The sequence below is a fragment of the Mustela erminea genome, chromosome 21, assembly GCF_009829155.1.
Source record: "Mustela erminea isolate mMusErm1 chromosome 21, mMusErm1.Pri, whole genome shotgun sequence".
Taxonomy (NCBI): Eukaryota; Metazoa; Chordata; class Mammalia; order Carnivora; family Mustelidae; genus Mustela; species Mustela erminea.
Genome location: NC_045634.1, coordinates 16,857,123 through 16,879,584, shown reverse-complemented (window position 1 = coordinate 16,879,584; position 22,462 = coordinate 16,857,123). Strand labels below are relative to the sequence as shown.

The window sequence follows — 22,462 nt, the reverse complement described above, 5'->3', positions numbered from 1 at the left end:
CTCGATCCTGGGACTCCAGAAGCATGACCTGAACTGAAGAGAGCCACCCAACAGACTGAGCCACCCAGGTGCCCCTTGACTGCTGTTTAAAAATGAACGCACGAGAAGCAAAAGCTTTTGTGACTGAATGAAAAGGCTTTTTTAAAAAAATATTTGATCTATTCATTTGAGAGAGCATGAGAGGGGAGAAGGTCAGAGGGAGAAGCAGACTCCTCATGGAGCTGGGAGCCCGATGTGGGACTCGATCCCGGGAGTCCAGGATCATGACCTGAGCCAAAGCAGTCGCTTAACCAACTGAGCCACCCAGGCACCCTGAAAAGGCTTTTTGACTGAGTTTCTGTGGCTGTGGGGCTAACATACCAGTGATGTTACTGAGGGGAAACATCAGAATTTCCTCCAGTGAGAAAACATAGTTGTCCTTTTTTGCTTCCTTCTAGAAGCTTCTCTGACAACGCACCTCACCTACAAACACTTCCTCCCAAAGCACGCTTTCAGCAGTTTGTGCCCTCTGAGGAGGGCCGTCTGCCCAGAGCCACCAGGGACTTCACGCAGTAACAGCAGAGCCCCAAGTGCAGGCCTGGTGTGAGCTGGCTTTGTTTTGATTGACAGCGTGAAGCAGCACGAGCGCTACGGGCAGCTGACCCTTGCCAACTCCACAGCGGCGGACACGGGCGAGTTTAGCTGCTGGGGGCAGCTCTGCCAGGGCTACGTCTGCAGGAGGGACGAGACCAAGACGGGCTCCACCTACATCTTTTTTACAGGTAAACTGTTTGGGGTGTTGGTGGGGTTCTTGAGAGTGCCAGACTTGGCCCAGAGTTAATGGTTCCAAATATCTAATAATGACAATGACAGCTCTCCCTGGTGGCGAGGCTCTGTCGGGTTATGTCAGTTATTTCATGGAAGTCTCACAGGAGCCCTCCTGAGTCAGTACTGAGATCATTTCTGTGGCTTTCATGGGCAAGTAGAGGTTTAGAGAGATGAAATATGTCCTTAAGGACATACGGGTTAAGTGGCGGAACCAGGAGTTGAACCCAGTCAGATTCCAGGGTCTGTACCTGCCTTGTCCAATATGGCAGCCACTAAACATGTGTGACTATTTATTATTGTTATTATTTTTTGGAGAGTGAGAGAGAGCACATGGGCACACGCTGGGGAGTGGGCTGGAAGAGCAGAGGGAGAAGGAGGAAGAGTATCTTAGGCAGGCTCCATGCCTAGCGCTCATTCTCACCACCCCGAGATGGGGACCTGAGGCGAAATCAAGAGTCTGTTGCTTAACCAGCTGAGCCACGCAGGCCTCCCTGTGTGTTGCGGGTTTTATTTAGATAGAAATTATTTAAGATTAAAGAATTTAAAACTCAATTTCTGAGCAACCCTTGCTGGGTTTCAAGGGCTCCTTGGCCACACGTGGCTGGTGGCTCTCCTCGTGGCTGCTGCAGACAGAGAACATGGCCGTCACTGTCCACAGTGCGACTGGACAGCATCGCTACAGACTCTTGGTCATTGTGCTCTCAGGACCCATTATGAGCTCCTTTCTAGAGCCTCCCTAGTCAGAAAAAGCTTAGCTACAGCCTCCCCACCCCCACCTTTGTTCTTAGTACTGTGAGCTGAAGTTTTGGGGGCAAGATTCCCAAAGGTCGTGGCCTGTGTGGTCCAGCCCCCCTCCCTGTGCTAAGTGAAGTGCCTGAAAGTATGTGGGTCAGAGGAAACCTCTTCTCTGAGCAGCATTGGCTACGTTCTGCCAGCCGAAACTTGCTCTTGGGGAAAGAGGCATTGCCATATAGCCTGCCGGTCTCTCTTCAGCAGGTTCAGAGGGGAGCACAGCTTCCAGGCATCTTAGAATGCCAACCCCTGGTGCTGGCGTTGGCCTTGGCATTTCCGGTGAAGCCAGAATGCTTCCTTCCTGTCTAGGCTGGGGCTTTCTTGAGGGCTGTCTACATCCTGAACCCTTCCATGTTTCAGACTCATGCTGGCTTAGCCGCTGTGACCTGGATGATCCTAAATCCTGGCCATTTGTGAGAGATTTAGCAAAATCTCACATGTTCTCCCATCCTCCCCACATAGCTCCTCTCCGGTGAGAAGACTCAGGAGCACGTGCTCTGTGATTCTGGAGTCACAAGGGTCTCATTATCACCACACCCTCAGGAAATAAGAAGAAGCTACTTTACTGTCTCTTGTAGAAATTATGATGCTGACACTGAGGCTTGAAAGGGCAAGGTGACTTGTTCAGTGTTCCACACCTGGTAGTGAGGAGAAAGAGTCCACTCCTGGTCTTCTGACCTAGGATCTCCTGTTCTTACTGCCTTGATCCATTTCTAGGATGGGGTGATGGGTAGCTTGATAAACAGGCAGACAGACACTAGCTAGCATAACTGGTGTTGGCAGGAGAATTGCTAACAGTTGTTCACAGGTAATCCCTTGTGATCCTCATTCTGGAATGTGCTGCACAGAATTGCCCACATGCCCTTAGCTCCTGTTATTCTGGACAAGAACTGATAACTATATTTCAGATGGCAGAATGAGGATATCCTGCCATGACTGGCACTACCACATCTTCCTAAAATATTGGGTTTTGAGTTGAGATTCTGAACTGAAGACCTCCCTTGAGCAGAACATCGCATAAGGGTTAAGGGGTCTCTTTGAGTTTTGAAGCTGGGTCCTCATTCCTAACTTATGGGATGCTCTCTAGTGAGTCACAGGAAGGCTGAAATATTTACTTCAACTTTAAAGAAACCTGGATCAAAAAGGGACATGACCTAATGTATTGTATCATTTTCTCTTAATGCCATGCCAAGAGGCCAATTGGATTTTCAGTACAAGGTTTAGCATTTATCTTTTCAGGCATGGTGGGTTTGTAAAACCAAAATGAGCTGTTACGGAAGCTGAGCGTCCCGCGGCTGGCTCTGATTCTTCCAGAACATATGCTTCCCCACTACCCACATAGAGAAACGTCTGGCATTCGTTATGTTTGTATGTTTCCCAGAGTTTGATTGCAAACACTGAAACCTCTTTCTGGCTGTTGTTCATTTGTGCAATTTTTGATTAAGCCACTGTCACACGTATTTGATCTTTATGGGGGGACACTATCAGAGGGCTTTTTTTTCCCCCTAACTTCTTATTCAAGTATAATACCTACAAAGAAAAGTACACAAAGTATTAGTATACAGCTCAATAAATTATCCTCAAATGAATACATGCATGTAACTTAGCAGTAGAGTTTTGTCATAGCAAAGTCTTGGGCACCAATTACATGTATAGTAAAGCCACATTCATGAGCATCTTGCTAAATCTGGAGTTTGTTGAAATTTTGATTTTAATTTATAGCCTCTTTATTTAATTCTTGGAAATCTGAATTTCTACGTATTTGGTTTTCTTTTTTTATTTTATTTATTTATTTTTGAAGATTTTATTTACTTGTTTGACAGGGATCACAAGTAGGCAGAGAGGCAAGCAGAGAGAGAGAGAGAGAGAGAGGAGGAGGAGGAAGCAGGCTCCCCGCCGAGCAGAGAACCCAATGCAGGACTCGATCCCAGGACTCTGAGATCATGACCTGAGCTGAAGGCAGAGGCTTAACCCACTGAGCCACCCAGGCACCCCTTCTTTTTTTTTTTTTTTCAAAGATTTTATTTATTTATTTGACAGAGATCACAAGTAGGCAGAGAGGCAGGCAGAGAGAGAGGAGGAAGCAGGCTCCCTGCTCATCAGAGAGCCCGATGCAGGGCTCGATCCCAGGACCCTGGGATCATGACCTGAGCCGAAGGCAGAGGCTTTAACCCACTGAGCCACCCAGGTGCCCCCATGTTTAGTTTTCTTAAAGTAATGCTTGCCATCCACTTGAGTAGCTACAACCGTGTTTGCAGGGGTCATATGTAACCTAAAATTTTTAAAATGAACTTCAGCAAAGTTTTTTGTTGCTGTTGGTTGATGGGATCCACTAATTACAAATATGTTTTTCCTGTTTATTAAAGCAACTGGTGTGGTCACTTTTTCAAAGACTGTTTTATAATACAAGAAGTAAGGTCACATTTTTTGTTTGGGACTTTGGACTCTTCGCTCATTCTCTTGGCTTTGTTTATACATTCAGTTTCCTCTATAAAACCTTTAAAGCAAGGTGGCTTCTAAATCTTACAGACAGAAATTTTCCTTGAAGGTCTTTAATCAAAAGCTATCTTTACTATTCCAAATTCTTCTCTCTGCAAACAGGGATGTGGAAGCACAGAGATTAAGTTGACTTATCCAAGGCCATATAGACTTAACTCTGTGTGAACATGTGGGTTTTAGATACAGCATTGACCAAGGTGCCCCTTCACTAAGCCTGGAAGTCAGTTAATAATTATTATGATGGTGGCACAAATGCCCCAGCATGATAGAAATTCTTAGAAAAGATAGAGTCTTAACTGAGCCATGACATAGTCCCTCTTGATCTCAGAGCCAGAGAAGACCTCCATGTCAGTGAAGTTGGCACTCATGGCCAAAAAACTTTTGGCCCATGAAGACATTTAGTGTATATAGGAATTCTGTCCCCAACCTAAAATATCAGATGACTATGGCACAAAGAGGGCTAGGAAGGAGAAGCCAAGAATAATTATTTGTTTCAGAAACATGGTGGGGAAAATCATGGGGAAAAATAAATTTTTATTTTTAAAGAACATGGGGAAAATTTTAAGTTCAAAGATTTCCCTTAGCAATCACCATAATGTTCCCTCAAAGAGTCATCCAGAAAACAAAGGATTTAATGTGCCACGCCAAAAACAAAACCCTAAACCATAGTCCCTTGACTATCCCAAGGAATGGATGTATGGGCAAGCCAGTCCTTGTTTCTCTCATTACTGTAAGATCAAATGCCATCATCTAGAACTTAACGTACAGGGAGAGTGAGGTCAGGGCAAACAAATAGGAGGACATGAGAAACTGACTGAATTCCCCAGCATAGTGTTGGACAAGCAGAGCTTAGAACCTGAGCCTAGTGGTTTCCTTGTCTGTCCTTACTTAATTCTCTTTCCATTGACCTTGGCAGGAATGAGGTCCTCTGGGCTGCGAGTAAGGACAGGTGAGGAGGCCAGCACCCTTGCTAGGCCGGACCTCTCAGAGACTCTGCTGTGCTGGGGAACCATTCTCAATGGGCAGTTACAAGCATTGGCTTTGGGGCTAACTTCTCCAGAGACACAGCAGATTTTTCACAAGTCTTAAAATTGCTTTCTTTTTTTTTTTTTTTTAAAAAAGATTTTACTTATTTATTTGGGAGAGAGAATGAGAGAGAAATGAGTGGAGAGAGGTCAGCAGGAGAAGCAGACTCCCTGCTGAGCAGGGAGCCTGATGTGGGACTTGATCCCGGGACTCCAGGATCATGACCTGAGCTGAAGACACTTGCTTAACCAACTAAGCCATCTTGGTGTCCTTAAAATTCTCTTAACATAAGGAAATCCATCTCCTTCCCTGCTTTCTCAGTGGACTAATTCATGAGCCTGATTTGGGCTTGACCTAAATTTTTTTTTTGTTTCCTTTAAGGAGATGGGAAGTGAAATCTTTTTTACGAGAAAAGGAAAAGCATTTAAAAATAGCTTTTTCTACGCATAAGGAGTGTCTGAATATATTGGCAGTTCCCTCTCTGTGTCCTGAGAATGTAAAAATCCTTAAGGTACTCTTACCTTTTTTCCCCAGAATTAATAAATCTCTAATCTTTCCCTTTGCAGAGAAAGGAGAACTCTTTGTACCTTCTCCCAGTTACTTTGATGTTGTCTATCTGAACCCGGACAGGCAGGCTGTGGTTCCTTGTCGAGTGACTGTCTTGTCGGCCAAAGTCACCCTCCACAGGGAGTTCCCTGCCAAGGAAATCCCAGCCAATGGAACAGACATTGTTTATGATGTGAAGAGAGGCTTTGTGTATCTGCAACCTCATGCCGACCACCAGGGGGTGGTCTACTGCAAGGCGGAGGCTGGGGGCAAGTCTCAGATCTCAGTCAAGTACCAACTGCTCTATGTGGAAGGTAAGGCTGCCTCTACCACTGCCTAGAGTTTAACCTCTGCCAGTAGCCAGTATCCGGTATTGATGTTCCCAGCTACGGATGGAAATCAGGAGGCACAGAATGCTGTTCTTAAAGTCTCCCCTACTGTACCGCCATTTCTCGAATTGCCCGTGAACTGACCCAACCCCTTCACTCCCTTCATCCACTGCTCCCTCTGGTCCTACTTCTGTGTAGGACCATCAGCCATTCTCCAGTATTTCCACCTGCTTAGAACATCCTCTCTGGTGAGAACATCCTCTTGGTTGTATCCCAAATCCGTGGTCTCTTAAGGGCACCATCGCTCCCCAACTCAAGGTCAGGTTCTTCCTGTGCTAATTCTGGCTTCCTCATCCTCATCCTCCCATCCTCTGTTAGGAACCTCAGCTCCCCTGGGCATTATGGCTCCACCAGCTTTCTCTTCTCCTTTCCAGTCATTCCCTTTGTTGGCTCATTGTCCTCCTTGTCTTACTTTCTGTGACGTCAGCTGGAGTTCATTGGGCCTGGTTCCCTCACCACTTCATCTCCTCCACCTCAGGCACCCCTCCTTGGGCTGCAACTTCAGCCTGTCCTCAGCTGCCGCTGCTCCAACTGCAGAATCACTCACTGAATCCGACCTCCATCTCCACGCACAGCCTCACCCCTGCTCAACTACTGCTCCATGTTCCGTGACTCCTCTGTGCCTGTCCTCACCTCCACCCTCCTCCCCAAATTCTCCAGTGCCCTCCTGCCCTCCCCACCCTCCCAGCTGGGGGTCCAGGGCCTCACACTGCTATGCTCTCTGTGGTGTCCTCAACTCCTTGCCCACCTGTTCCCTCACTGCCAGGGAAATACCGCCGTAGAGAACATGACTCTACCCTTTCTCCATGACAAGAGCTACTGGAAAATCCCATGGATGGGTAAATTCAGTCTCTTCCAGCTGATCTCACTTCCTACCTCTTGACCCAACTGAAGTATCCTCAAATCTCTCCATTAGAAATGGAAGTATTTTTCTAATGTGATCATTTTAATGAGGAGTTTCAATTCAGTGGATTTATATATGAAATACCTTTTTCTTCACTTCCTTTAACTCTGCTGTGTTAAAAACCTGCTTTCCTAAGGGTAGCGAGGTCCATTAATGATATCTCAGTCTACTCTACATCCAACGGGCACTTTGGGTTAGTAAGACAGTCTCATTCCTGTCTCTAACACTGTTCATTTACAATCGTTAACTCCACACTTGACCTGACACCCGCTCCTGCTCTGTCCACCAGCATGCGGGCAGCACTGGTGACGCCATCATCTTGGAGTGGGGGTTTGTAGTGGTGGAGGGAGACAGTCTACCTCTCCTCCTCTCCCTGCTCTGGTGCCGGCCTTGGAGGAGGAGAGAGCCTGCAGCCCAGAGACATTTGTTTCTTGGTGGTATTTACTGACCTGGCTTATTATGGAACCCAGTGCGATGGTGGCTCCGAGGTCTTGCCATGGGATGATAAAGAATTTACCCCTAAGTAGCCCCTGCAGTGAATACACCTGTGTCAGACTCAGCCCTACCCTCCTTTTGGACCCTCAGCTAAAGGCCTCTGCTCTTCTCATGTACCTCTTTGCCCTGATCCACAGTGTGGTCTTGGAAAGGATATAGTCCTTGATGTCTCTGTGTCCTTCTGTTCCCCTGGCTCTGGAGCATGTAATAATGAGGAGCTCACAGCAGGGACACAGTCTGGGTCTCCCGTGCCCCTAGCAGCTCCCATGTACCATCATTCCCAGTGCTCTCCAGCTCTGGGCTGGGGGCACAGGCACAGCCAACAAGCAGATCTTCTGAGAATAATGTGGTGTCCTCTTCCTTTAACAAGTGATACTCTTGGGGCTCCCTCTCCTGACTTCCGGGACAAAAAGCACCCCCTTGCCAGCCCCTTTAGGGGAGTGGAAGAAATGATTCCTTTTCATGTACTATAGTCCTTCAACAGGGACTTGTCTCTGTTGAAGGACTATAGGAACTCTTCTGTGCCTGGGGTGAGTGGTCTGTGTGTTGGGGGTCGGGGGAATCCTTCTGCAATGCTGCTGCTTGAGCAGCCCTGGAGAGGCATGAGTGGCCCCAACAACAAGCAGTTCTCCGAGATGAGAATTTGGATACCTTCATGCCTCTGGTTTCAGCCCTGGGACTTACTCAGTAAGCCATGCCCCCCAGTAACACTGCTGCTGAGTAACTTTCAGAACTTCCTTGACCAGCCTCAGCCCTCGGCTAAGGTCTTCTCTCTTTCCCCGTCACAGCTAAATACCCTGAAAGAGTGCTCCCCGTTCCCTGTGTTTCCCTCCCTCCTACACGCTCCGCATCTATCTCCCTAGTATCCCACCAAATGAGCTCTTGCTAAAGGCCTTGGGACTCCCAGGACATCAAATCCAGTAGATAAGTTTCTGTCTTCATCCTATTAGATTCTGCCACACCTACGTGAAATGCCTCTTCTTTGGCTTCAAGTTTTCCCACCTTACCCCCACTTTCTTATTCTGCTTTGTCAACATCTTGCCTCTCCCAGCTTGTCAATGTTGGAGGTCCATGGGACACCCTTCTTTCTCCCGCCTCGCTGTCCTGCTGGCCAGCCTCAGCCATATCCACGCTCTGCTTCCTGTCTGCTCACTGCTAGCTCCCAAGTGCATATGTGTGGCCCAGATTTGCGAATGACAGCTTCAGGTCTGTCTGCACTTGGATGCCTCATGGGCCCTGCCTTGAACTCAGGTCTTCCTCCAGGGTCCGGTTCGTTGGCTTTCCCGGTCTCAGTGATGGTGATACCATCACCCACGTGCTGGCTCAGGACTGGGAGTCAACCCGACAGCCCTGTCTCCTCCCTCCCAGGCCTTGTCACCTTTCCATCAAATCATTTTCTTTCTTTTTTTTTTTTTTTTAAAGATTTTATTTATTTATTTGACAGAGAGAGATCACAAGTAGGTAGAGAGGCAGGCAGAGAGAGAGAGAGGGAAGCAGGCTCCCTGCTGAGCAGAAAGCCCGATATGGGACTCGATCCCAGGACCCTGAGATCATGACCTGAGCTGACGGCAGTGGCTTAACCCACTGAGCCATCCAGGCACCCATCAAATCATTTTCACATCATCTTTTCGTGCCCTATTTCTCCCTATCCTCACTGAAAAAAAAAAAGTTCAAACTATTGAACTTCTCTTCCTGGGACTAATGCAACTCTTTTCAATGGTTTCCCCCTTTCCTGTCTTCATCTTCCATACCATAGCTGACTATAATTACAATTAAGACCACTTAGTAGGTGCCCACGTTTCTTAGACCTCTAGTCAGAACCTTGCAGGTGGACTGAAGGGCCTTGCCGGACCGGCCCCTGCCCCCTCCCCAGCCTGCAGCCTGCCTGGCCTTCATCTACCTCCCGGCGGGGGCTCCACACACTGGGATTCCCCAGGCCGCAGCTGCCTCCCTACTTCTCCCTCCGCGCCTGATAAGCGCAGCCGACAGATTTATTTCTAACATTGTTCCCTCAAGCAAGGAAGCCCTTCTTGCTCTGCAGACTATTCTGAGCTTCTAGAACATGCTGGGCTTCTCCTTCACAGTTCCGAACAGAACTCACGTTTTATATAAACTTCACACTTACTCGCTTCGAGTCTGCCCCCTCCAGACCGCGAGAGGTCCCCAAGGGCTCAGAGACCACGTCTGGGTTGTCCCAGCTCCTAGTCCATTGCCTTGCTCAAGGCCGCCATCACCATTACTTGAGGGAACCGACCCCAGTGAAGAGATGTTTCTACATCGCTGTGAAGTGAAGGGACGGCCAGCAGATGTAGTACCTGCGCCCTTCCTGCGAACATCCTTTTCCTTCGACTCATGGTCCTCTTCCTGCTGAGGACAGTCACACACCTGCCCGGCTCCTCCTCACCCCTTCAGCTGCCCCCCTCCCGGCCCGCCCCTTCTCTACCTTCTGCTTGCTCTTTCCCCACACACCTCCTTCTCCCTCAACTTTCTTATTCCCCTTCTTATTCCCAGAACTTCCAGCCTCCCCTCCCAGTGTAAATATAAGGGGCCGGGCCTGGGAGTGCTGGATAAGCACGCACCCCAGACCATCAAGGGAGAGAAGAGGCCCCAGAGGACACCGGAAGTTGGCCGGGAAGCGGGAAGGCAGCAGAAACGTTACAGCTCTGTTCGAAGGGGAGAATGCGTCTCAAGGTTTGTCTGCAAGGTCCCCCGGATTCCACCTCACTTTCCCTGTTCCCCGCTTCCTTTCAGTTCCCAGAGGCCCTCCGTCAACAACCATCTTGGCGTCCTCAAACCAGGTGAGAAGTGGGGATGACATCAGTGTCCTCTGCACAGTCCTCGGGGAACCCGACGTTGAGGTGGAATTCCGGTGGATCTATCCAGGACAGAAGGTGAGGGCTGTCCCCCCCGCCCCAGCCAGCTCTCTCAGCTCGCTGTTTGGTCCTCTCTCCCCACCTGTAAGTGAAGAGATCAGAACCTGAGAAGTGCAGGAAGTGTGTGGAACCACAGTAGGAGCCCAGGCTTATTGGTTTTCTAAGACATTTTATTATATTTACAAGTGGTTTTTTTTTTTTTTTTTGGAAAAAAATGGGTTCCATCAGGCAGTTCAGCATACCCTCTTTATAGGTTATTTTTCTACATAACCCTTGAGCATGGATGAGACCTGAAAAGCAAAGAAGGGAGCTACCTCTTTCTCCACCACCTCCTGGGTCAGTTGGAGGCCACTTGGTTTCCAGCAGAGAGCTCTCCTGAGGACATCCACCAAGTGGGCATAAAAACGTAGGCCCTGGCAAAAAGGTGCTGTGAGGCCAGAGATTATTTTAAAATAGACTTTCCATAAGAGCAACTACCGCACATTGAGCCCCTGTGCCTGTTTTGCTCACTAAAATAAACAGCTTTCTACCACCATGGAATAATCCCTTCCTTGCCAGAAGAGATTTGGCCTCCTAAGACACAGCCCATAAGCCAGAACTGTATTGGCTACTATGATTGGTAGAAAATAACTCTCCCTGGAAAAAAGTTTCCTAGGACTAGGTACATGTTTTTAAAAAGCAATGTCACACTTTGAAGACATCAGTGATTTGCAACAGCATGTTTTCTTTTTATGAGCAGAAAGGGTATTTTTTTTTTAAATACTGGTAATATTAGAGTTAGGTTAAATTAATCTAGAACACACTACATTCTTATCACCAAAGTTGGATGAAGCATCTTAAAAGTGACCATCTCACTTTCTAGAAATAGGAAGTTATGTCATCTAGGGCATCAGGTTATCCATCCTTGGGGTACAGCTTTTCTCCTCACCGGAGTCCTTTGGAATATCGATTTCTACTTCTGCTTCCCCCAAATCTGAACAATCAGGAGCTCTTACTCATTCACAATTGCCTTTAAATTCTGTGACACAGAACTACGGAGTGGGCAATGTCAAGAGCAGTGGAAATTTTTATCCCTGGTTTTGTTTTTTTTTTTTTTTTTTTTTTTTTGTGCCTAATTCCAGTTCTACATTCTTGGAGTTCCAAAAGAATAAATTTTATATTAAGTAGCCACTTACTGAAGACCAGAAAGAGCGTGCCAAACAGTATTATGTTTATACAGTGTAAATGCTCCCCTGTGCTACACATACTAAATAATCTTTTATAAGTACGTATTTCGGCCTTGGAAAACAACACCCAATGGTGCTGGGTGAATGGGAGCTGTTTGTAGCAGCCTGTTGCTTGTGCTTCAGCACATGGGGGTGTCGTTCAACAGGATGAAAGGCCCGTGACAATTCAAGACAGTTGGAGGCTGATCCACAGAGGACTGGGGCACACCACAAGAATCTCCCAGAGCACCCTGACCATCGAAGACTTTGAGACCATTGATGTAGGATATTATATTTGCACTGCTCACAATCTCCATGGGGAGACCACAGTTGCTACCACTGTTGAGTCTTCCTGACTTGGCAAATGAAGTACGAAGAACTGATGGAAAGTTCATTTGTGTCCATAACCCGCTTCGGGGTTCTTTTGACTAATGCTTTGCCAGAGGCTGATGTCAAGTGCCAGACCCCACCCCCTGCCCTGTGAGTCAGACCCAGACATCCAAACTAAAAGGAAGTCATCCGGTCTAATAATAGAAGTGTTAACTCCTCTGACAGAGAGCATGTATTTTGATTGCTTACCTATCTCCATGCATTTCTACTTTTTATAATAAAAAAGCATCGATATTAACTTTATATCCTCATTTCTATTAAATAAGCAAGTTTCTGTAAAAACAAAATGAGCTAAGTGTTCATTTTTTAGTTTGTTTTGAAGCGCATCCAGGAGGATTTGCTGGCAAATGTTTGGACCATTACCCAAGATTCTATTTGATACCACAACTACAACACATGAGGACCTAAAAATGCAGTAATACATGGGTCGGCCACATCTACAATGCAAATACAAAGGTATCAAAAAATGGTGTAAACTTGCCTTTCTAAGCTGCCATACTCAAAAGTACGAGTTCTAAAGGAGTCATTCTCGAGTATTTTTTAAAAAATTCAACTTTCAATATAAAATAAATTTCCAGGTCAAGGAAGACTCAACTTCATTTAGGCTTTTTTGCCATCTTTAAAAATATTTAGACTTTAGCTGTTCCTATTTTCTTACCTTATCCAGAAAAAATTATTAAAATCCGTCAAAATTTCTCCAACACACATAGCTGGGAATTCAGAGAAGCTTACCTGTAAGTCTCACTCTGAAAGGCAGATTTCAGCTCCATGACTAATTCTGTCATTGCATTGGAAGCTCCTGGGAAACAGCTGAAGAGAAGACAGATGGCCACCTGGGTCTTGAGAAGGGCTAAAACTGGGTAACACTTTGGAGGATGGAATAGGTCCGAGGTTACAATTCTTACATTGAATATTCCAGCATTATTTATTTGATCAAAGTAAAATACACTTTCCATCACTACAAACTGATCACAACTACAGTTTATACATCCATATTTTCATGACGTGCCAACATTTTGCATCTTACGTGAAAAACATTTGGTTTGGAAAAAAAAAAAATCAAAGTTCTCTGGTTCATTTCCTATCTACTCTCTTGTTGCCTCCCATTCTCTGAAGACATTTTGTATTAATTGTGTAAAAGCCTGATTTCCCCAGACACCTAAATGGTATGGAGGACAGCAAGGAACAGCACAAGACGTCCCATGCGTAGGAGATGGATGGCAAACCTGACTTTGGCTAATGGCATTGAAAACAACTCAGAAGGACAAGCGGAGAGCTATGCCAGGAGGTGGCAGTGAACCTATATTTCCTTTTATCAAAGCAAACATGGAAGGTTACATACATAAGAAACAGTTGGAGGTTAAAGGCTTGAGACACAATCACTAATAAAAACAACCATGCATCATGAAGATCAGTTTGCTATGTAGTATACATGTAAATGAGGACTCATATCCATCTCTAGTATCCCAAGTCCATTCTTACCCTATAGCGGTTACTTGTAAAGCCACTGGGCTGATATCAGCGACAGAGGTTAGTAAACACTGACATGCAGGGAGAGGGAGATGAAGCCACAGGTCTTCCTTCTACTTCCCCCGAACCAAAGTACTAGAAAGGGGGGAGGTAATAAGTTCTGAAAAGAAACTGCAATGCAACTTGGAGGGAGTTGCACATTGTCCATTCATTCAATGACCATTCTGCTACTTTCTCAAGGACGGAAGGATTCTTCAAAGGATGCATGGAAACAGCATCTCTTCTCCAAATGTTTTACTCAATACGGCATCATTGCGTTAAACAGGCTGTTCCTGCTCCTCGAGAAGCACAGAATCCTACCTTCGTTCTAACTAGCTAATGACTTACTCTTCATTCTCTCTAGGGTTTCCCAAAATTTGTACTAGGAGATCCAGGCCTCGGTTTATTTGGAAAGTGGTTTTGGCACCTCGATGATGAGCTGGCTCTGGAAAAGCATATTTCTTGTCCTAGAGAAAAGTAGGTAGGAGGTAGAAGGTTTGCTTTTGTGGCTCTGGTGAGAGGTGGGGCAGTGGGGGGGGGGGGTTGGGGGAAGAGGAAGTGGGGGAGTGAGGATCATGGGAGAGCAGATAGTTTCAACCCGTGGGAATAGCTCAGATCAAGGTAAAAGTAAGGCAGAAGTAAATCAACCAGTACTGCCCTTTTGCTTTATACAGATTTTAGAAAAATTAGGGTTCTCTATTTGCGCACAGCCTGAGAAAATAGATTGTAGTATCATGTTAGGTTCACGTGGGGACATTAAAAATCTAACTAGTTTCAGCTGACATTGCTAAGCACCGAAAGCCTGCCAACAAGTTACTCCAGAAGGATACAGAGCTGGATAGACATGGACAAGTCAAAGCTCTTCCTGTCATTAGCACTCCCCACCGTCAAGGGCTGAGCCAAGGTGGTGGTAGAGAATTTTAATTCAAGCGACTATCATTCCTCCTCCTATGGCTTTTGCAGAAATGCATACACTGACTGTTATTAGATTAGTACATACCCAGATTTACGCAGCATTGGACTTTCAATTCAGAGCAAAGGAGGCAGCGTCAGACACAGGACACTCTGTGCACCCATTTCATTCACACATCCCCAGTCAGACCAAAACAAAAATCACAAGAAGGTGTCTATGGTGAAGAACATTATAAAGGTTATAAATCTTTATCTTAACAGGCCCCTGAGAGTTTTTTTTCCCCTTATGCTTAGGTGAAAAAGGCAATGAACAAGACCCTCTTGTTCTTGAAGTGCTTTGTGCAACAGCGTCCATGTAGATCCATTCTGAGATCTTTGGGGGGAGGATCTGGGACGGGGTCCAAGTCTTCCTCCAGAGTTCCAGTCTCCTAAGGAGTCTTGGGGGTGGCGACTCTCCAGTTCCCGAGTGGTCAGCATGTGTCCACTACTGTAGCGCTCGCTCCCATGGGTGTGGTTAGGGTCAGTCCCGCAGACCTGTACAAATGCTTGTGGACAGTCTCCCAGCTTCCAGAAAGCGTCATCTGGGTGAGATGCTGGGGCTGGGGAAGGAGCCGGAGTTCCTCGGTGACTGGAAGGGGACAGCGGCGGACGTGGGGGACCTCTTGGGGCTGCACAAGTCCCCGTTGTGCAACTTCCACAGCAGCTCCTCGTTCTCCATGGACAGTCTCTTGTTGACCTTGGACTCCTTCTCCAGGGACTCCTGAAGAACAGCCTGCTCGGTGGAAAGTTGCCTTGAGGACAAAAAAAGAGCCACAAACCACGTGGACCTGAGTTCAAAGGAACTTGAAAAAATTCTTACCACTTAAAATTTGAGCCCACGAAACAATCCCTTTGGAACAAAAGGGAGTCCTGCCCAGGGCTGACTGGGCACCGGGGGGCCTGGTTGCTGGAGAAACGCTGGCAGTGTAAGCCTCAGTCCAAGGAAAAGTACCTTTGGGGGCAAGTTCCCTGTTGGCTGGGTGGCCCTACCACAGCTTTTCTCCACGTCTTATGACTGTCTCATGCTTGGGGCTGTTTCTTACTGGGTCTTGTGATGCTTCTTCTCTGAAAGCATCTCAGGGTCAGGAAGCCGGGAACCACAGTGGTCCAAACCACTGGCTCCCACCATCCTATTTTCCACGTGGAAGTCAATACCTGGTGAACCACCCACTTCAGCCCTATTTCACGCTCATGACATGGGGATGGAGTGTGCTAACGAGGACAGGAAGAGCTCAGGGAAAACGGACGTGCTTACCTGGAAATCGCCATGTGCTTGTCCATGCGAGCTTTCAGTTCCTCGTTCTCCTGCTGAAATCGCTTCAGTTTGTCAACCAAGGCTGTGTTGTTGTCCACCTTGGTGTGAACGAGAACGCTTGCATTTAGACATCAAACAGGAAAGCCCCTCCTTCCCTCAGACGCATTCCTGACACTAACGCACTTGGAGAGATTTCATTAAGGAAGGTTTAGTCGAATTCTGAAATCCCTACACATGGACATGCTGCCAAAGAATCTGAGGCAGCCAAACAGAGCATCTAGATGTGTGTTTTTCATCTTGGAACACTGAAAAAATAAAGTTGAAATATAAAAAAAAATAGATTTTTAAAATCTATTTTTTAACAGATTAATAATTTTTTAAAAATGTATTTTTAAAAAAGCTCTGCCAGGTCACTGATGGGGCCCCGGGGGTGATGGACTTGTTCGGGGTTGGTGGGTGGGGGGGAGGTGGGGAGGAGGTTTTAGAACTGCCCCTGAGAACTGGTGCCTGGCCCTGGGCCACCATGGGCCCTGGGTGTCTCCTTCAGTTGCAAGGTGGTCAAATGACAGTAGCACAGGCCTGCACTACAGCTTCCTGTGGTAAATTCTGGAGAAAAAAAAAAAATCCCCGTGTTCGAAGAAAACTCATAGTAGGCCCACAGCTGACAGTTCTGTCCATTATGGTCTTAACGCGGTTTGGAGTTTCTCTGTAGTCTTAAATTCGGGTGGCCACACAAAGCGCCGATTCACCAAGCTCTGTGGAACACCAACCAGGAGAAGGAGCACTCGCTACACAAAGCCTCCCTCCTGCATTCAGGGGAAGAGACATCCGTTCTCCTGCGGGCCTGCCCAGGCTAAACTTCCAGGGAAAACAAACTGATCAGGGGAGAGGTTCCAGGATAATATCCCAGAAGACATTTCATCACTTAACATGACGAAGAGCTGATTACTTCCCCCTACTTTCTAAAGGTAAGATTTTCTTACTTGCTGAGGCGGTGACCTCATAGCTCTGTCAGAATTAATGCTAATCCCTGTCTCCGCAGTGTATGACTAATCCACTGATTATGATTCTCGGTTGGGAGTCCTACTCAAGTCTTAAGATTTCCTATTATCCAGAAAGTGCTCAGGACAAGCCAGTCAGGTGGGATAACCTTCCCAAAAATGAGACTGTAAGAGAAAGGGAGCCTTGGGATTTCTAGAAATTACAAAGGAATTCAAGATAACACATGAGGTGGGGAAATCTGGATGAGAGACTGGGCAGGGATTGGCCTAATGGTATTATCTCATCCAGTGCCTTCTTTCACAGGAAACTAGCCCTCGTGTTCCCACACAGCCAACCACCGGCAGAGCTAGTTTTCATACCAAAGCTTTCGTACTGACAAAGCCTCCTTGCTTTCTAGGAGTCTCATTTTCTACCCAGGCTCCAAGCTTACAAATACAAGCATATCTCATTTTATTATACGTCACTTCTTCGTGCTATGCAGGTATTGTGGGTTTTCTGGGGGGATTTTTTGTTTGTTTTAATAAATTGAAGATCTGTGGCAACCCCATGTCAAGCAAGTCTACTGGTGCTACTTTTCCAATAGCATTTGTTCTCTTCAAGGTTTTTGACACATTTTGGTCATTCTGGAAATATTTCAAACTTTTTCTATACTATTACATTCGCTATGGTGACCTGTGATTAGTGATTATGACTCACTGAAAGTTCAGATAGTTAGCACTTTTTAATTAGGGTATGTGCATTGATTTTTTTGTTTAGTTTTGTTTAGATATAATGCTATTGCAGACTTAACAGACTTCTTTCTACGTGCACTGGAAAACCAAAAACTGCATTTGACTCACTTTATTGCAACACTGGCATTGTACTGGTCTCAAACCGAACCCACGATATCGTTCACTGAGGTATGCCTGAAGATAAAGTAACCGCGGGTTTACCTGTTGCAGCAACTCAATGCTAACGAATACCATGATACTTCTCGGGCACGGCAAGAAACAAAAATATTTCTGGGTCAACAAAAATTACAATGTGTTGTCAATTTTATAACAGAGCCTGCTCTTCATGTATATGGTATTTTGAAAAGTTTGGATGCACGAATGGTACATGGGGCAACAAATTATTAGCAGGGCGATCTACAGGACCAGTGACTGTGAGATTCGCTGAGTTATCAGGCTTGACGGAACAGGATGACCTTTGGCAGAAACTGGTATCTAGGTCAGATTAGGCTCATTAATCAACCACAAGAATTCCTCTTTCCTTCGAAAGAAATATCAAAACTGCCTGGCATGTCCAAGTGCCCATATATCCAGGTGGGGGTTTAGCCCTTACATCCCTCAACCGTGAGGTAATGGTGTCTCTAGAAAACTGAACCAAACCAAACACTAAAACTCAGACAAACCAGGAAGCAAACAAAGAGTGGCCTCCAGGCTCCCTGATGTCCAGCGCTGGTTTGGGCTTGAGCGAGGCACTCGGTCACTCAACCATGAATCACTCATAATTGGGGGACAAGGGACAGGCACAGTGAGGCGGCTGGCACAGTCAAGGGCAAAGTATGGCAAGAGCTGAAATCACTTAAGCTTCCTTGCCCAACCCCGCCCACTTGGTGAGACTCCTGTCTCTCAGCAGCTGTGGGCCAGGGCTGGGCACACACCACTCAAACACGGACTTCTCAGTAAACCTGTCACTGGCTGAATCGGTGCTCTGCCCTCAAGGCTACAAACTCCGCTTCATTCTTATTTTTCATAATGTTTGCATCTGTCCAGCCAGATTAATTTTATGAGAGCACGACTCTTCTATTACATTCTAATTCACGAGAAAGAGGAGGAATTTAGATAGCAAACTGCATTGCCCTCATGTGATTCATTTACATTTTTAACTGTCTGTGAATAAGACAACAGTCCAGAGTTGGTGATATAGGAAAGTACTGTTTTTTACATGTTTTTAAGATTCTTCATAGATGCATTAAGATTCAGAGACCACTAAAACGGAAGCCTAATTTGTTTGTTGTGGTTTTTCCAAGGACCCAAATGCTGCTTTCTATATTCCTTGGGAAACAAACAAAAAAAAGTTCCAGAAGGCAGCAATAAATAAGCCTGGAGCAAACCCACAGAAGCAAATGTAGCCTCCGTTACCTTCTGCACCTTTCCAAGTACCTTGAAGTAGCAGTTAAAATGACTCTGCAGTTCTAGCTCAGAGCCCAGTTCCTATGCCACAGACTGCATTTCTGCCGGGTAAACCCCTGAAAGAAACATACCAGTTTCTCCATTTTCATTAACTTGATGTCTTGCTGATGGAGTTTCTCGTTCTTGATCTCCAGCACGGCCTTCAGGCTCTCTAACTCCTGCTCCAGGTACATGAGCTGAGGGTTCTTCTGGAACAGACACAGCAGAACCCAGCTTTGGTTATTTAACCGCACATTGTTAAATTCTTAATAGAGTCTCTGATTAGATTTAGATATTGGGGGAGAGACTTCTAACCTTCTCACAGCAGCTAGAGGAAGAGGCGGACAAAGGGTTAAGAGAACAGTAATCTCACAGTCTTCGGTTAGAAGAATGAAATCATTTCATCCTTGCAAACAAACACTTCTTTCATTTATCAGGAACTTAACATGGGAAAATATTGGTCACACCAAATATTTTACTGGAAGAGGGAAAAAAAAAAAAGCATTGCTTACAACGCAAAACTACTCTGGCGAGAGTTGAGGCCATTACAGTCCTTTACTGCTGTTTGGCGGGGAGAAAAGGGAACAACTGTTCTCTGTCAACAAAGTTGGTAACTGATCAGGAGTGAAAGGGCAGTGCATTTCTAGGGCTTTCTGGAAAACAGAGTGACAATCGTGTCCTGAGTCTTTGGCCATTTTTATTATGAGGGGACTCTATTGGCTTGGCCTGTCCTTTTCGTTTACTCTGTGACACCCTACGGCATACAGCACATGCACTACTAAAATTCTATCCAAAATAAATGCTGCATAAGGGGAGAGATCCTCTTAGAGCCCACTACCAGAGTGGAATCCTCACTCCTTGCTTTAGTTCTGGAAATCTAAGTGAATCCTCCCAAACATACAAACTGACCATGTCACATCTACCAACTGGATGTCTAAGCTCAGACAGGTGTCAGTGGGTAAGTCATCCAAATTATACTCCTGGGCTCCAGACCAAGCCTCAGGGATGATCAGGGAATGGGTCTTCAGGAATACCTATGTAAACCCCTCACTCCATAGGACACAGAGAGTCCCACAACCCAGGGGACCGGCTCAGGGAAGGTGCCAGAGCGGGAAAGGGCTGGGGCAGGCTTAACACCCAAGTCTGCAAATCCAGAGCTCTTGCCCGAATTTCATAGGCCTCAAATACTCTCATCCTTTGACACAGGATGTATTATCTTTAGGGGAAAAAAAATAACCAGTACCTCATTTTTCTTAAAAGGAGACATCATTTACTCTGTCATTTACTCTGTCCATTTTTACACTTGATCATAGCCAGAAGGCCGAGAAGCAATACCATGTCCATTTTTAAACTTTGAGCATTCACAGCCCCGTTTCTACCGCACCTTTGCTGACGTCCCTGCTGGCCCGGGCCTTCCTCAAATGCGCTCTCCCGGGGCGTCAGGTGCATTCCCATAGGGGGTCAGGCCTCAGGTAACCCTGCTTTCCTCAATCTGTTTCTGTTTGTTTTCAAAAACTGCTGCAGTTCCAGGAAGCCCTTTAAAACCCACTCCTGGGGGCGCCTGGGTGGCTCAGTGGGTTAAGCCGCTGCCTTCGGCTCAGGTCATGATCTCAGGGTCCTGGGATCGAGTCCCGCATCGGCCTCTCTGCTCAGCAGGGAGCCTGCTTCCCTTCCTCTCTCTCTGCCTGCCTCTCTACCTACTTGTGATCTCTCTCTGTCAAATAAATAAATAAAAAATCTTTAAAAAAAAAATAAAATAAAACCCACTCCTGGAACCACTTATAAGGTTTAAACCCTGCATGTAAGCCTAGATTTTTTATTTTTTTTTTAAATCGCTCTTTTGTCTAAAAATCTTCCAGTATAGATAGCTTTGAAGTTTCACTGGGTATGACCTCGTCTCATCCAATTGTATTCAAAAGTCTAGAGGGTATCCAAAGACTTCCGTGAAAAATTTCACTAAGAGACCCACGCACACGTACTTTCCAAGCTAGCAGATTTTAAGTGGCAAAAGAACTTGGCTTCTGCAGTCTCAGGCACAAACATATGAAAGGGAAATGGTGGCACTGAAGACAGAAACAGAAAAGGTGGGGCCAGGTGAGTTAGGATACCAGTTGCAAGAGAAAGGTGAGCTTACGAGATAAATCTGTACTTTTCCCAAGTGAGGATTATCCATATGACCTATTGGTCAGACACAGATAGGAATGAAGTGTCTATACATATTACAGTATGCATCGATCTCAAGGACAGAAGCTGAGCCAAAGCAGCCAGACACAAAAAGCCACACAGAACATGATTCCATTTATAGGAAATGTCCAGAGTTGGCAAATCCATGGAGAAAGAAAGTAGAATGGTGGTTCCCTAGGGACGGGGGGTTTGGGGGGATTTAGTGGGGAATGGGTACAGGTTTCTTTCTGGAGTGACAAAATGTTCTGGAAGTAGATAAGAGTGACCAATGCACAATTTGTGAACCACTGAACTGCACATTTAACAAAGGGTGAATGTTGTGCTATGTCAATTTTAACTCAATATACCAGGGAGGTTCTGGGTTTTTTTTTTTTTTTTTTAAGAAAAAAAAGTGGAGTCTTCACATGAAACCCTGACCCTCACTGACAATTTTCTTGTCTTGCCATAGTTATCGGTTTAGACCACTCGCAATGTACTGGGCTTCCTCTGTATGTCAGGTCTTGGGATTTCTAAAAGCCATCAGTAAACAAAGAAGCCAGTTTAAAAATTACTCTGCAACATAGGAAAAGGATTCTAAACCGCTATCATTTCCCCGGCTGCCGAACACGGGCTGACCCTCACAGGCAGCTGAGCAGAAAAGAACTCAGTAGCGATGGAGAAGCACACACAACTTACTAAGTTTGCTTTCTCTCTCGATATTCTTTTTTGTTCTTCTGATTTCAACTTTTCATTTAAAGCATCATTTTCACTCTTCAGATCATTGATTTGTTTCTAAAACAAACAATGAAATGTGGAGCACAAGTTAGCAAGCAGACACCAGAAACATAGCAAATGTACACAGAAACATTACCCAAACCACACTGGGGGTAAGAGAGATAGACGCACCTCCAGTGATTCCTGCTTCTCGTGAAGCATATCCTCAAGTGATTTCTTTTCCACTTCATGGCTTTTCTTGATTTCTGAAAAGAAGGGATTTTTTTTGGAGGCAATGGCATCCTATGAGATCACTGTATTTTACAGTTGTTAGAGCATGTAGATCTAAGAGTTGATTATGAAGCAGTAGGACTATGTTACTTTACATTTGTAAGATGCTTTCATAAGAATTAAGCTCTCTGTTCTCAAATTAGCCTTGTGAGGGGAGTAGGGCAGATATTTCCATTTTATGATGGAGAGCGCAGAGGCCCCCAGAGGCCAGAGGAAACAGCTTCCTCCTCAGGGGAGGGCTCCTCCAACACTGGCCTTCGCCCTCGTGCTCTGGAGTTCCTGCGTGCTTTTCCATTTGCTCTTCGTGAACCAAACAGAAGTCTAAAATTAAACCCAATTCTAGCAGGAAGGAAGAACGATAGTGTTTACTAATATCTACCCTTGGCCAGTCACTTTGACATGTTGTCATCTCTGACTTCTCAGGACAATTCTATTTTTCTGATGAGAAAAGGCCTTTGCCACTGGGGAGCCCGCCCGTTCGTAGCCCGTGTCTAC

General features: G+C 45.9%; 2 protein-coding genes across 9 annotated transcripts in view; one reads left to right on the top strand and one right to left on the bottom strand.

Moving 5' to 3' along the window:
- PDGFRL (platelet derived growth factor receptor like) overlaps nt 1–12,973 on the top strand; it is a 68,953-nt gene extending 55,980 nt beyond the window's left edge. The window contains exons 3-6 of the mRNA XM_032329327.1: nt 610–761; nt 5,691–5,984; nt 10,210–10,349; nt 11,704–12,973. Of these exons, the coding sequence (XP_032185218.1) occupies nt 610–761; nt 5,691–5,984; nt 10,210–10,349; nt 11,704–11,892 (775 nt within the window). The 3' untranslated portion in view covers nt 11,893–12,973. The remainder of the gene's footprint in view (nt 1–609; nt 762–5,690; nt 5,985–10,209; nt 10,350–11,703) is intronic.
- Nucleotides 12,833–22,462, bottom strand: part of MTUS1 (microtubule associated scaffold protein 1) — a 162,218-nt gene continuing 152,588 nt past the window's right edge. For 5 of the 8 annotated variants that reach the window (XM_032329320.1, XM_032329319.1, XM_032329324.1 and 2 more), the window contains 5 exons: nt 21,869–21,942; nt 21,659–21,754; nt 18,892–19,008; nt 15,642–15,739; nt 12,833–15,138 (listed from right to left, as the gene is read on the bottom strand). In XM_032329320.1, coding sequence (XP_032185211.1) covers nt 14,925–15,138; nt 15,642–15,739; nt 18,892–19,008; nt 21,659–21,754; nt 21,869–21,942 — 599 coding nt within the window. In that variant the 3' untranslated portion in view covers nt 12,833–14,924. The remainder of the gene's footprint in view (nt 15,139–15,641; nt 15,740–18,891; nt 19,009–21,658; nt 21,755–21,868; nt 21,943–22,462) is intronic. The other 3 variants (XM_032329321.1, XM_032329322.1, XM_032329323.1) reach the window with 3 other exon arrangements.